Here is a 14,891-nt window from a genome sequence, read left to right as displayed (position 1 = left end):
TTCTACTTCATTTGATTTCTCCAAACTATACTATTCGTATCATGCATCCGAACTCTACAGTCTCACGAGCATTGTCTAAAACGGTTGTCCATATTGGAGACTATTGCAGTCATTGGTTTTCTTATTTTGACAGGTGTACTATCGTTTGTTTTTGTTAGTTCAGATTAATCGATTCAGCAATCATTGATAATCGATTGCTAATTATTGGTAATCTGGTAAATCATAAAAAAAATCTTGCCTGCAATATATGCCTCACCAACTGCAATATTTCGATGGCAAATCATTGCCAAAACTCTTATCTATTTCAGTTTTCATTTCATTGATGCAATTATAAACGGACTTGCTATTATATTTGTGTTTTGTGCGTCCTCTTCCAATAGTTGTTGTTGTTGTTTTATTCTTTTGTTTTCCAAATTCACCCTTGAAAGTGATCATAAACGAATAAAATTGAAGTTTTCAGAATATAGTACTTCGACCAAATTCTTTAATACCGAGTTTAAACAGCCTTAAAAATATCCTTGAATCATCTTAAATAAAAGAATAACACTATTAATTAATTAGTTCAAAAATTAATGTTATTTTTTTCTTTAGTTGAAAATATGTAATTACGCTACAATTATCAAAAATCATTTTACTTCTAAATAAAGTAGAACTTCAATAAATTAATAGCCTGATGACTATGAAAAATCTATTAATTTAACAAATATTAATACATTGATAAATTAATAACTTATTTATTTAGAAAGATAATATCACGTTCATAATAAGAATTTTACGAAATATAAAGATAGTACAATTAAAAAAATGTAGTGATTCCTTTTTCTAGTTTGATGATCTTAATTGAGTGGATTAGTCACTTGATAATTCCTTACCTAGATTATTTGACTTAATCATGATTACATGGTAATCCATCGATAAAGACTTTTTTTAGGTAATATGTTGAGTCGATCTCTCTATTATTTCTCTTAACATGGGACATTGAATATAACAATAACTTGTCAACTGAATGGTGTAAAGAAAACAACACTGATCAAAATAAAATGCATAAATCATTATGCTAGTACAACAAAGAAACCTTAGACATATCATATGTATTTAGTTTATATGTATTAGTAAAAATAATTTTTTTTGAAAATTTATTATCTAATAAATTTATTAACTTATTAATTTACCATATTGGTTCTAGGTTGGAACCGATAAAAATATTATTTAATCGAGGTTATCAATTTATTGAGTATCTTTCAAATTATAAATATATTTCAACTACTTTGAAGTGGCAAGCTTTGGCACGAGCTTTTAAAATAAAATTTTAAATAGCATTTAGAAAATAACCTGGGCATTTGGTCTAGTGGTATGATTCTCGCTTAGGGTGCGAGAGGTCCCGAGTTCAATTCTCGGAATGCCCCCAACTTGCTGTTTTAATAGCATGTTTACCCTTTGGATCACAAGCAACGTTAATCATTCCCAACTTGCTGTTTTTATAGCAACTGATCCCTATATGAGCTTTAACTTGTTGCAAATTACGGAAATAGTACGGATAAGGTAATTTGACAAATTTTTATTTTTATTTTTATTTTTTGATATAAGGTACAATGAAACATTCTTTTACTTCTCTATTGATTATTAAATAAAATGTTAATTTGGTAGACAGATAACAAATAATGTCATCAATTTCTCTCATTCTTTTCTATAACTTATATATAAGTTTGGAATAATTATGATTAGAACCCATTTGAGACAGCTGCGTTGTGGCAATGTAATTATAAATTTTTTTAGTTCTCTATTTATCATAAAATAAAATGTTAACTTGGTGGACAAATAATGATAATAATAATAATAATATTATTATCTGTTCCAAGCAGTAAAAGAAAAGAGCCGACAAACCAATAACTTAATAGAGATTTTTTCTTAAATTATATATAAGTTTAGGATATTTACGTTAGGAGCCCATTTGAGATAGTTGCGTTGTGACAGCGCACAACTATCCCAAAGCCAATAATTTTGGAAAGATACTCTCCTAAGCAATTGCCCAAAGGAACTCAAAATTTTAAGGGTATTTTTTAATTGAGTCCTCATTATTTCTAGAAAAAAATTCAGAGACCAGAAGTTTACTAAATGAATTAATTAAATCCTTTCAAGTACAAATTAATATAATTCAAGTCCTTAACTTAACTCTTCAGTTAGAAATATTAACAACGTTGAGGACATTTTAGTAAAAGAACAATTAAACCCTTCTTCATTCTTTTATTTTTGACAGGTGGCAATAGTTTGCTTACAGGTGGCAATAGTTTCAAGTAAAGTCAATTCACCTAACCAAGTTAAAGTTCTTTCAAGCGGAAAAAAAAAAAAAAACCTCCAAAAGAAACTGTTGTATTCTTCATGTGAGAGGAGGGATTGAGAGAACGTGGGATGTCGCCAAAAATGTTATATAAATCTACTGTGATTTTGACCAAAGCTTTGTTAGCATTGGTTGAGTTCAAGTATTGGAGAGAAGCCAAGCTTAAAGGTTAGTAACTCTAATTTTTAAGTGATTTTTGCAAGTATTTTATGATAAAATTGTTTCCATATTTAGTGATCTTTGTGAAAATTAGGTTTTTCAAGTCTATTTTTCTAAATGACAAACTATGTTTAATTATTGGTGGATTTTTTTTATTGAATGTTGTATTTTGTTAATATACTTTTTTTAATTTGCTCTTTATATAATAATTAGACCAAATACACCATATTTATATATGTATTTATTGAACTTATTTTGCCTATTTTATGGGCTTTCTTGAATTGTTGTATATGTACAATATTTCATTTCAACCAATTGGTATCGTTATATTAATAAGATTGAATTCATTGTATTTGCTTTTTTGTTCATGTAAAATTGAATTCTATGTGTTATTATGAGTGGTAATTTTTATATATATTAGACTAAATTCTCTATAGTTGTTGGGTTATTTTTTCTTTTCAGTTTTTATTTTTATATGTATTAGATTGAATTTTCTTTTATACTTTTTTTAACCGAATTACATGTATATTTCATTTAGGTTGAGTTTTTTATTCTTTGCTAAATAAAATTGTATTAGTTTAGCCATTTTTTGATGCAATACTTTTTTGTTTTAAAATTGATGCAGGTATTCATGTTACTTTTTTTTTTGTTGGTTAAAATTAATGGGGCGGTGTATGAGATAGGATATAGGGACCCAGAGGAATATAAGATTATTAGGTTGTTTCATGAAATTCTAGAAGTCATGGTTAAGTATGGACACAATGAAATGGATTTGATTGAAATTTTTGTTGTGTTGCCATGGACTAAAAGTAGGCAGAGGAAGCTAATTTCAAATGATGGTGAATTGTATTCGGTTTTTGAGGAGTTTTTTACTAATAGTTGTCTTGTTATTGAGTTTGAGGTGCACACTGGGTTAGGTGGTCAATCATGTCATGAAAGTGTTGTAATAGGATCTGAAAATCCTGTCAATATAGGTGTTAGTATGGGTAGTGATAAGTTTGAAAAACTTAGTGAGGATGACTTTATCGGAGGGCACTCATCTGATGAAGAGAATGGTCTCTCACAGATGTATGAATCCATTGTTGATAATGAGTTGAAACCAAATCTAAATGGTTTAGTTAGTCTAAAAGTAGGAAATACCTTTGAATCTTTTGCATTATTAAGAGAGGTTATGGTGAAATATGCAATCCAAGAGGGTTTTGAGTTAAATAGGATTAAAAATGATGGTGTTAGGTATACTTGTTGTTGTGTTAATCCAAAATGCACTTGGAAACTTCATGCTTCATCGATGGTTGATGGGATAACTTTTAAAATTATGTATATTAAAGGGAAACATGATTGCCAGATTAAATCAATTAACAAAGATGCAACAGCACCTTGGATAACTAAAGTTTGTGCTGGACTTATTCAAACTAACCCAAGAGTTGGTGTAAATGTCATAAGAAGTGAGTTAAAAGATAAACATGGGATTAAATGTGACAAACAAAAACTATATAGGGCAAAAAAAATTGCATTAAAAAACCTAGGTGCTAACCACATTGCTTGCTATGGAAAACTTTTGAAATATGCTCACATTCTAATGAAAATGAATAGAGGTGCTTGTGTTAAGGTAAAGGTTGATAGGCCATTGTCAAATAGCCCAGTTTTTCAAAGGTTTTTTTTGTCATTTCCTGCACTTAAAGTGGGGTACCTAACTGGGTGTAGACCTTTTATAGGATTGGATGGGTGTCATTTGAAGGGGCCATACAGGGGAGTATTGTTATCTGTTGTTGCATTAGATGCTGATAGTGGAATTTTTCCACTGGCTTTTTGCATATGTGAGGTAGAGAACTATGATAGTTGGGGTTATTTTTTATCTTTGCTGTATGAATTCATTGGGGCTAATGATCATAGGTCTGTAACTATTAATAGTGATAGACAAAAAGGTCTTTTATGGGGATTGGAAAAATATTGGCCTAATGCTAGTACTAGATATTGTGCTAGGCATATCTTTGCCAATTTGAAGTGTAAGTTTCCTAGTTTGAATGTCATTGGGTTATTCTAGAAAGCTTGTAGTGCTGCAAATCAGTATGACTTTGAGAAGGCAATGAGTCAAATTAGGGCTAAAGACCAAAATTGTTATGAATGGTTGAGAAAAATACCACCTGCACAGTGGTCTAGAAGCGGGTTTGATCATCATGTGAAATATGACCATGTTACAAACAACATGACTGAATCTTTTAATAAGTGGGTGGATGAGGTTAGGAATAAGCCTGTCCTAACCATTCTTGAGCATATTCGTAGACAACTAATGGTGAGAATGTTGAAAAAATATCAGTTAGGTGAAACTTGGCAAGACCATTTGACTCCATATGCTAGAGAAAGACTAAATCAATCCTCAAATGAGGCAAGGAGAATTAAGGTCTTTGGAGGTAGAGGGGAGCTGTTTGAATGTTGTCAAGCTGGCTATAGAAACTTCCTGGTACATATTACAGATGGTACGTGTGAATGTGGGATGTGGCAAGTTAGTGGAGTGCCTTGCAAACATGCAGTAGCTGCTATTCTTCATAAAGGAGGGCAACCTGAAAATTATGTGCATCATTATCTGACCAAGGAATCTTTTATGATGACATACATGGGGACTATAAATCCTATTCCTGATGAGTGTGCTTGGCCTGAAGTGGAAGTTGAACCTTCCCCTAATGTTGTGGTGCCTGTGAAGGTTGGACCACCTGACATAAAGGCTCTAGTTGGTAGACCGAAAAAGAAAAGAACAAAAGAACCTGGTGAGACCAAACTAACTAGTAAAAGGTTTACTATCAAATGTAGTGCTTGCAAATGTCTTGGGCACAACAAAAAGGGCTGCCCTAATTTTCCAAAAACCACAAGAACTATAGAGGTATAACATAAGAGTCATTTTTGTTTTTTAAATTTCATTTGGTGAAGTTAACAAATATTGATCTTGATGTTGTGCAGGGAAGCAATAGGACTTCATCAAGTGCACATGTTTAATTTAATTATAAAATTTTAATTCAAAAGGATTTTTTTTTTCTTTTGCACTAGATATTGCTTAAAACTTGGTGATATTGGTTGTGTGCAAGGAAGAAATAAGGCTTAATCAAGTGGACATGTTTAATCTAGTTATGAAAAATTTAATTCTAAAGGATTTTTTTGGTTCTTTTTTCATTAAATTGCTTAAAACTTGGTGATATTTTTTATGCGCAGGCAAGCGATATCACTTCATCAACTGCACAAGTCTGATTTTGTAATTGAATCTCCTTATATATGTTTTGTTATGTTAACAAATGGATTAATAACTTGGTACTATATATGTTTGATTTGATCATGGAATTATATTGAATAGATTGATTCTTTTTTTTTATTAAATGAAATTGATGTCTTTTTTTTTTTCTTTTTGGACAGCATGGAACTAACCCACAATCTCAAGAAGTAGATGTCAATGAACAATCAATTGGCAATAGTTCTCAACAAGCTAGTTAGGTTTCAATCAATGTCACTCAACCAGTGGGGTTGTATACACAACTATTGTGGACTGTACTTCAACCTCAAAATGAAGAACTTATCACTGTTAACAAGGAGTAGGATAGTACAATTTCACATTGGGTTGACATTTAATTCTCCATTATAGAATTCAAAAGACAATTAACTATTTTTTGTGTTTAAATTTCAGTTTACCTTAGTATTGTTAAGGTATTTGTTAGTTTGAATTTAATTGATTTTCATACTTTTAATTTCATTTTTAGACCGAATGTTATTGTGATTTTTTTAATATTATATTCAATACATATGTTATTTAGTTTAACAATTATTATATTTTTATAGATGTGATGAAATTATATGGATAGCAAATTACATTTTCATGTATAATTCACTCAAATTGATAAATAGGATGTTAGATTGAAAAACAAAATGTTCAAGGTTAAAATTGTACTTTAAATCACTAATATGATTATAGGGATATACCTGTCTTTTATGTTTAACTTAACATTGTCACTAATTTTTTTAACGGAAGAATTGGGTTAAGGGCTTGAATGACATAAATTTACACTTGAAAGGATTTAATTGATTCATTTAGTAAACTTTTGGTCTCTGAATTTTTTTTTAGAAATAATGAGGACTCAATTAAAAATTACCCAAATTTTAAATACAGAATTTGAAAACTGCGAGAGAACTTGAAGCAAGTAACTGCATATCATATTGAACAAAAGTACTTTTTAAATGTGGAAAAAGTTGCAAGTTATGGTAGCAAATAGAGGAGTTACATAGATCTGCACTTTGCTTGAAATTGTGATTTTTTCGTTCATTTCTGTGAGGCAAAAACCAGCGGTCAAGTAAATCAATTGTTTTAGTTTGTCCTTACTGTTTAGGTAAAGGTGACAAAAATGGACCGAAATATAAAGTGAGGCAAACCCCAACATGCATTTAATGTATGTTACTCCACTCATATGAACAGTGAGTGGAGTAACATACATTAAATGCATGTTAGAGGGATTCATAAAGTGATATTATTACACACAGTTATGTATTAAGAATTATTTATTTTAATATTCCTCGTTATTTATATGTACGTCATATTAAGTAATGAGATATAAACGGGTAAAATTTTATTTGGTCTCTACATTTTGAAATTAAAACCTGTTAATCTTTATATTTTAAAAAAGTACTTCAAAACACTCTTAATAGTAAACTAGTGAAACTCCTTTTTTTTGTTTCTTTTAGCATGTATTTACACTAATACTCTTTTACAACAATGTTTCTTTTTCTTAGGATGTTAATAAAAATTAAAAAATTAAAATTACTAAATTAGAAATGAAATAAAACAAAAAAAATATAGATATTGTTGCATTTATATTTATTTTATTTTTTGGAATTAATTTGATAATTTATTTTTTTATTAATGCCTAAAAAAAGAAACATTAATGTAAAAGTGTATTATTGTAAAATTAATTAAAAAGTAATGGCAAGGTTGTTATTAATTTAACGTAAGGGTGTTTTGAGGTGCTTTTTGAATTATAGGGATTAAACGGTGGCAATTGTTGGCGCGATGGCAATTGTTTTTTTTTGTGTGTTTAGGATGAGACGGGGGCGTACAAGAACCTATTACAGGAATGAGGAAATTGCACAAAGAGTTGGAGCTCCATTGCCGCAATACACAACAATCAGGTCGGGCCTTGGACACCTGCCTGTTTTTACTGGGATCGTAGAGTTGGCTGGGATAACATTTACAGGGAACCTGCCAAGAACAAGAAGCAAGTTGAGAAGAATGCAGCCATGGCAGCGTGGACATCTCTAAAACAATTTAAGTTTCAGTCTTAAGCTTTCTTTTTGATGAACTATCTGTGTGATGGAATATAATAATTGAACTGAAGTAAGCCTCAGTCCCAAACTACACGAACCCTCCTCCTCCAATGTCCTGTGTGTAGAATTATGTCGTTTCATTAGGATAATATCTCCACTTCAATGAGAAGATCTTTGCTGGGTGGCCAATCAAATTCAAAATAGAAAGAAATCCAATCCTAACTATTATTGGATTCCTTGTTTCAATATATTAGCGTATGTCGGCGTAGTTGCAATAAAAGTCACGTTTTCAAACGGTTATTTAAACGTGGTTCAGTCCGCATTCGTTAACTTATTCAACAATCAGCATTCGGCAGGCAAGGCGAGGTTATCTTTTCTGCGAAGCATGGAATCAGAATCAATTGACAAGGAGAGCAGGATATCTTCTTTCCTCGAGATCGCCGTTGGCGCAAGTGGTGTGACTGCCATAGAATGCCTACAGGTCTTTTTTTATTCTCTTATGGTATGTTTGGTTTACAAAAAAAATATAAGAAGAAGAGAGGAGAGAAAACGAGGGTGAGAAAAAAAAAATTAGGAGAGAAATATAAATTCTTTGACCAACCAAATAATGGAACTAAAATTATTTTTTTTTTTTTACTCTTTTTCTGTGCCCTTGCTAACTGCTTGCTCGCCTTGCCTGCCTGTGTTGCTGATCAAAGTTTTATTTATTTTATGCATGTTAATTTGGCGACTTGCCACTGGGATTGTTCTGAAATTTTGATCGTTAATTGATTTTAACTTGTTTGGTTCGTTCGTTCTTTATGTACATTCTTTAATATTACGCTGATTGAGAGTGGCTTGCGATTTAACAATTTTTATTTGTGAAAAACTTTTAAATTGTTATGGTATTTACGTACATGACTCAGTCAGCTCACTTAAGCTTTATATCTTTTTCTTTATCATAATCTTCGTTCCTGAGTCACCGTTATAGGTAGTAAGGCTATTAAGGATTCTTCGGTGTGCAACTGCCAGTGGTAATTCCATTTATTGAAAATATTATTATGGACTTTTTATCCTCTTACTGTGCACGTTTTTTTTCGGGGTTAGGCATCCGTTCAGATGTTTTCAGAACTCAATGGTTGAATATTATGGAAAACAGGCTACAAGTTGGAAGCTTGATGAAGCCATTCTGCTGTTCTTTGCGGTTAATGAGGCTGATGCAACTGTCCCCCCTTCATATTCTGCACTTGCAGAGAATGCTAATTCAAGGCCTGACCAGAATTTAGTGTAAGAACATTTGTTGTAGTCATCTGGTTTCTTCTTGTTTATCTAGATCTATCTTTAACATCAGCTTTCATTTAATGTCCCAGAACTGGGGGACAAGATGGTGGATATGAGGTCTGTGTTCCACCTCATGCGAAGGATCTTTTTTATAATGATGCATCTACAACTGACACTTCACATGATATTTTGGCTTCTTTATACCGTCCTCCATTTCATGTGATGTTCAATGGCTCATTTGAAAAGGTATCTGTGCTCCTCATTAAGTTTCCTGCCATTTGATTTAGAATTATAGAACTAATGTGTTTTACTTTATTAAAAATGGCCATAATCCATTTTTGAGCATTAACTGTTAAGTCTCTTAGCTAAGAAGTATTTATAGCTTTTTAATATATGTAGGATTTCAATGATTTGCTGCTCCCAATGAGTGGAGTTATACAAAATTTCATCTACTGCCAATAAATTTGAGGTTCTCTAGTTTTATTGAATTATTCAACTGATATACAGAAGTGTACAGAACTTGATGTTCAGTCAATTTGTCCAATTGCTTGATGATAGTATGTTGTGTTTGTCTGGCTGCTTTATTTAACCAAAGTTAAAGTTGAAGCTCTATCTCTGTGCATCCAGGCGAAAGATGCTGCCCTTGCTCAGGACAAATGGCTCCTAGTGAACTTGCAATCTACAAAGGAGTTTAGTTCTCTTATGGTAATGCTTTGTCTCTTTCGGCTTCCCAAAGTTGAACTATTTCTTTATGCTAAAACTACTTATTCTCGTTATATATTTTGTTGTCTGCAGCTTAATCGGGATACATGGGGAAATGAAGCTGTTTCTCAAATTATTAGTGGCAACTTTATCTTCTGGCAGGTTAGCATATTGTTTAAAGTCTTTCATGTCTTTAAACACTGTTCTTTCCTTGTGGTGAATTGGGTTTACTTGTTGGAATGCTACAACTTTATGGAATGCTTCATATGACGTGCCTAAAACACTCTTCAAATTAATTGCTGTGCTGTCGTATGCATTTTGTACCCTTAATTTGTTCCCACATTACCTGGATCTGGGCTTTTCTGTCAATCGTAGATAGTACATTTAGGTAGCGTCATATGATTATTTTCCCCCCTTGAATTGAGCTGCAGTTGATGAGTAAGTTGATTCATATACGAAGTATAACTGGAGTTATTTGGCCCTTAGTTGATTGATTAGGTTAATCACACATCAGAAGATGTTTATTTTCTTTGTTTTGGGAATCTGTCTTATTAGTGTGGGAATGGTTCTAGTTTGTGAATATGCATTTACACTTTCAATTTTTACTGATGTTATTTTTCATCTGTTGGAGAAAAGTATACAATTGTTCATCCAAAACTTTCTCCTGTTAAATTTTTCTTCTTCCAACCCTCTCAACCATCCTCCGGTGTGTTTTTTCCCCGCTTTAAGATTTACCTTTAATCCTGAAAGTTTAATACTAACATTCATCATTATAGACCATGTAATAGCAGCCAAGAACTTCAGAAATATGCCTATTACTGTTCACTTAATCTGTATACAGCAAAGTGACACTAACCGGTTCTTTGTTTTCGGCTATCAGTTCACCATGATACATAACCTTGCCTTTGCCATGACCCTGATTATTTTATTAATCATATAATTTTTTCCACTATACATCAAGAACATCTAGAGATGTACAGCTTATTCTTTGTCAAAACTCTAAAATGTTTACTGTGGCACTTAAGGCAAGTTATTTGAATCTTTTCTAGAGCAAATAGCTTCCTAATATACTTGGTTGTTTCTAAACTTTTTTAATCCTGGTTTTAATTGCTGTTTGGCACGGGTGTGGAAATTCTGTATCAATATCTTCTTCATGCTACTCATTTTGGTTTGTGGCTTTAGGAGTATGATGATACGAGCGAGGGCTGGAAAGTTTGCAGTTTCTATAACATGGATTCTATTCCTGCAGTGCTTGTCATTGATCCTATCACAGGTCAAAAAATTTGTTCTTGGTGCGGAATGATTAACCCACAGCCTTTGGGTGAGGTATTTGCCAGCTATGTATATCATTGTATCCTTGTAGCAAATTAAAGTGGTTTAGTAACTGCAAATCTCTTTCGAACAGATGGGGTAGGTAACATTGAATATGTTAATGTATTTGCCTTGCTGATGCTAGTAAACATGTCTATAATTTTAGATGCTATTACCTTTCATGGATCGTAGCCCAAGGAAATGTGCAACTATCATTATTGAACGTCAAAGAGCAAGTTCCACAACTCCTCAACGAAATATTAAAGGTAAACTGCAATTGCTTTTTTCTGCCATGTTATTGTTGCATATAACTTCCGAATAAAATGAAAATAGAGAACTGGCAAAAGGCGATTATAGTTTCACTGTAAAATGCACAAATTTCAGTTATTGTTCCAATTTATGATGCAAAATGCCCATGTAGCTTAGGGATTATTCAGGAAGAAAATTTTCATCAACGTCTTTCTTTTTTTAAGATAAGTCTTTATGCTGGAAGTAGTTGTAGTTTATTTTTGAATCTGACATCTTGACTTGTAATTTGGGTGAAAATATTTCTAAAACTGCAAAATGTCTGTGGAAATTATCAGAAGTTACTTTTTTAAAGATTGAATTCTTTTACAATTGTGCATACGTTGGCTAAATTTTATTTGGAAGCTCTGTATTTAAAATTGGTGCATCATAAAGCTCCCTAGACACAATTGGAGTATCTCCCAGTGATGCTGATGTAACCAGTGCTGACAAGGAGGCAACATCCACCACTCAAGAGACTGCATATCCTGCACTTCCTGAAGAACCCAATGTTGATGGAAAGCGGTAAGCCCCTTTGTTGGGTAGAAGTCTGACTCCCTGATGGCCGTAAGAGGCATCGACATTTCTTGCCTATAGATCCAATATAGGCAAGATATTTGAAAGGCATAATATTTTCTTATGTGTACTTTGTTTTCCCCTGTACTAGTTTCTATAGATTTCTCATTTGAATATCAGTTCTCCACGACTTCTTATGCCAAGTAATATTCTGAATGTTGCATCTTAAGTATGAGGGTTGATGATTTCATATTCTTTGAGGTTTTGGGTATGCATTTAGCATGTCTGGTTCTGTATTCATTGTATAGTTTTCAGTTGAGATTGCTTCAATATGAATGGTGAAAATGATGCTTCAGTATGGCTTATAATATGGCGCATACGAAGTTCTTTTGGGGACATTATGTTATGAGGTTAGGGACGTGTCTGAACTCATTTTCATATTGCCTTCTGACTTCCTGCTAAATTAGGCTCAATTTGGCTCTCAATTAAGCTTGTATATTGGAAATTATGCACGTGTTAGAGAGCCTCCTGAATTGAACCCTTGTCACAGCATCTTAACCCTATCAAAACGATTAGTTGTCCATTGAGAGGGCTTTCCTTCTTTGGTTAATTTAGAAATATCACTTGGTGCATTCAGCTGCCTCTTTTTCTGTTCTCGGTTTGTTTTCTAGAATTTTCTCCCTTCAACCAAATGTGTAATGATCTGAAATAATCCTGTTTTCATTATCATTAGCTACCTTGCATAACCGAGGTCAGAGAAAGCCATCAAGTCATTTGGGCTACCATGACCAAATGTTTATTATAGGTATAATCTGAATTTGAGTTCCTCCGTGAGCTGTTTTCTTAGTCATATTGTACCATAAGCTTGAAAATATTAGTGAGAACCTGAGTCTACTTTCTGATTTGATTTCCTTGTTCTGCGGCTGCTATGGTCTTTTTGCCATTCTCAACTTGAAATGGGTAACATAAGGCTTTTCCTTCTGACACAAACTATGTCAGGGACTACAAAGTCTCTCGATTATGAAAGCAAATTTGACCTTTCTGGATTCGGGGCTTGGCAATGCAATGATCGCAGATTCGCAGTTACCTGGGATTGCGAATGTCAGGCTTTATTTAACGCGTTTCTTTTAATTTCTGGAGAATCCTTGCACCAAGCTGTTTGGCTTACGTTTCTCGCATTCGCGTATTGGTTTTTAGGGATGACAAAATTTTGCGTATTGGTTTTAGGGATAAATCCTATATAGGTTTGGAGCCCTATGGGTCCCGCCCCAAATGTGATATATTTTATATAATTTTTGGGGAATGAGACGAAGAATGAGAGAAAAATAATTTCTGCATTTTTAATAGAGTGGGGTTTGATTTTGTGCTCTCCGTCCCACATACTCCAATTCCTATTATATATGAATTTTTTTTTGTTCAATGATTTTTGTTTTATTAATTACAATGTTAATTAATGAATTTTTATTTTATTTTTACCTAATATAAATATGTTATAACTAAAAAAAAATCTTACATTATAATTCTTATTCAACCCTAAAACATTGTTATTTTTTCTTTTCTCTCTTAGGGTGATGCTCTCTTCAAATATTTTTTAATTTTGATATTATTTCAAGATATTGTTTCAACCTTTTAGAGATCTTTTAAATCATTTAAATATTTTATAATGTGATAATGATTTTATTTAAGTCTCTAATGTTTAATTTTTAATTTATTGAAATCATTTATCCATACCTACTATAAAATAAGTAAATGGGAAATGGGGTAGGGATGGGAAATCATTCACCATATGGGGATTCCCCATTGATTTTCCATCCCCACCATACTAAATTTATTGAAAAATAAGATGGGTAATGGAGATGAAATTTTTAATGTTGACAATGGTGGTAGGTAAAATTAATAATTCAAAAATAATAGTAATTCACTAAGTTGGGGTTATTTGTTCCAAACATATTTTGAACACATTATTAATCTGTACATCATCTAAAAAAAATTAGTTTTTACTTTATACAATTTCTAAAAATGTTAAAAAGGTTCTCACTAAAATTCTTTGAATTAATTACATTTTATGTACCCCACTCGTTCGTAAAAAGGAAAAATTGTAGATGAAATTGTGATCAAACATATTGAGTATTGAACACGTTCTGGTCATCAGTTGCATCAAGAGCTGCGGTTTTAGGGTGGTTGGATTGATCGAACAGCTAATGGACCCTTAACAGCTAATAATAGATCGGGATTTCGTTTGATAAGTCCAATACGACATAACTCGAATTTCTACCTTCACATATATTAAAGAGATATTTGTTCTACTTATTTCAACAAATCTAATATAGTACAATCTGAATTTTTACTTTCAAATAATTTTGGAAGGATTTTTGTTCTACCTATGCTAAGGGGGGAGAAATTTACCCCTCAATTTAACTAACAGGGAATTAAACCTGCACACTCAAAACTCTGAGTGCACAAGTCGTGCCAATAAATTAAAAAAATAATTGCATGGGTTGTACCAATAAGTTAGAAAAATAACGTTTTGGATATACACAATGCTTTTCTATAATTTATGCTTACTCAAAAAAGTACTTTGTGTTCGGTTGAAAATAATAATGAGTACTTTTCGATAGTTTTGATATTTTAATAAAATTTTAGATGTATTAAAAATTACTAAAAGACATCGAATGTATATTTTTCGTATTAAATTTATTTTCTTTGAAGATATCCTATTTGGTTTTGTAAAAAAATAACTATGATTTTAAAAATAATTTTTATGGTACAAATTACATAAATGATTAGTTAACAGTATAATTAGTTAAATTTTAATTGTATTTAATGTTATACTCATATTTTTACCATGATTCGTTGACATAAATAAATGGGCTCTCGAGCCCAATGACCCATATCCAATAACATATCCTAATTTAAATATGATAAAATAATATAAGTCTTAAATATCCAAGAATGTTTGGCACAAAGCCTTCTCTCAAACCGTAATGTTTATCCATAAGAATTTCCTCCATGATCTTCTACA

At 32.0% G+C, this 14,891-nt stretch overlaps 1 protein-coding gene and 1 non-coding gene across 3 annotated transcripts; both read left to right on the top strand.

Moving 5' to 3' along the window:
- The first annotated feature begins 1,334 nt into the window (after positions 1-1,334).
- Positions 1,335-1,406, top strand: TRNAP-AGG (transfer RNA proline (anticodon AGG)). Its single transcript has one exon. It is a non-coding gene; the product is annotated as a tRNA-Pro (tRNA).
- Positions 1,407-7,535: 6,129 nt separating this feature from the next.
- On the top strand, positions 7,536-12,199 carry LOC102611394 (plant UBX domain-containing protein 7-like). Of its 2 annotated transcripts, none has more exons than XM_052443890.1 (8): positions 7,536-8,297; positions 8,934-9,061; positions 9,145-9,301; positions 9,683-9,760; positions 9,851-9,919; positions 10,940-11,083; positions 11,235-11,334; positions 11,750-12,199. In XM_052443890.1, exons 1-8 carry the CDS (start codon positions 8,181-8,183, stop codon positions 11,755-11,757), a joined length of 801 nt encoding a protein of 266 aa, XP_052299850.1. In that variant the 5' UTR covers positions 7,536-8,180; the 3' UTR covers positions 11,758-12,199. The 2 variants fall into 2 exon arrangements, with proteins under 2 accessions (XP_052299850.1, XP_052299851.1); XM_052443891.1 differs by having other exon boundaries at positions 7,539-8,276; positions 11,750-12,167.
- The last annotated feature ends 2,692 nt before the right edge of the window (positions 12,200-14,891 follow it).

The sequence above is a fragment of the Citrus sinensis genome, chromosome 6, assembly GCF_022201045.2.
Source record: "Citrus sinensis cultivar Valencia sweet orange chromosome 6, DVS_A1.0, whole genome shotgun sequence".
Lineage (NCBI taxonomy): Eukaryota > Viridiplantae > Streptophyta > Magnoliopsida > Sapindales > Rutaceae > Citrus > Citrus sinensis.
Note: the sequence above shows the minus strand (reverse complement) of the source record. Positions and strands in the feature narration are given on the sequence as shown.

Bases quoted from the DNA above. Each gene is read 5' to 3' on its own strand.
- LOC102611394 (XM_052443890.1), top strand. From the start codon at position 8,181: ATGGAATCAGAATCAATTGACAAGGAGAGCAGGATATCTTCTTTCCTC. The intron at 9,761-9,850 runs GTAATGCTTTGT...TGTTGTCTGCAG, and splicing joins AGGAGTTTAGTTCTCTTATG to CTTAATCGGGATACATGGGG. The intron at 9,920-10,939 runs GTTAGCATATTG...TTGTGGCTTTAG, and splicing joins GCAACTTTATCTTCTGGCAG to GAGTATGATGATACGAGCGA.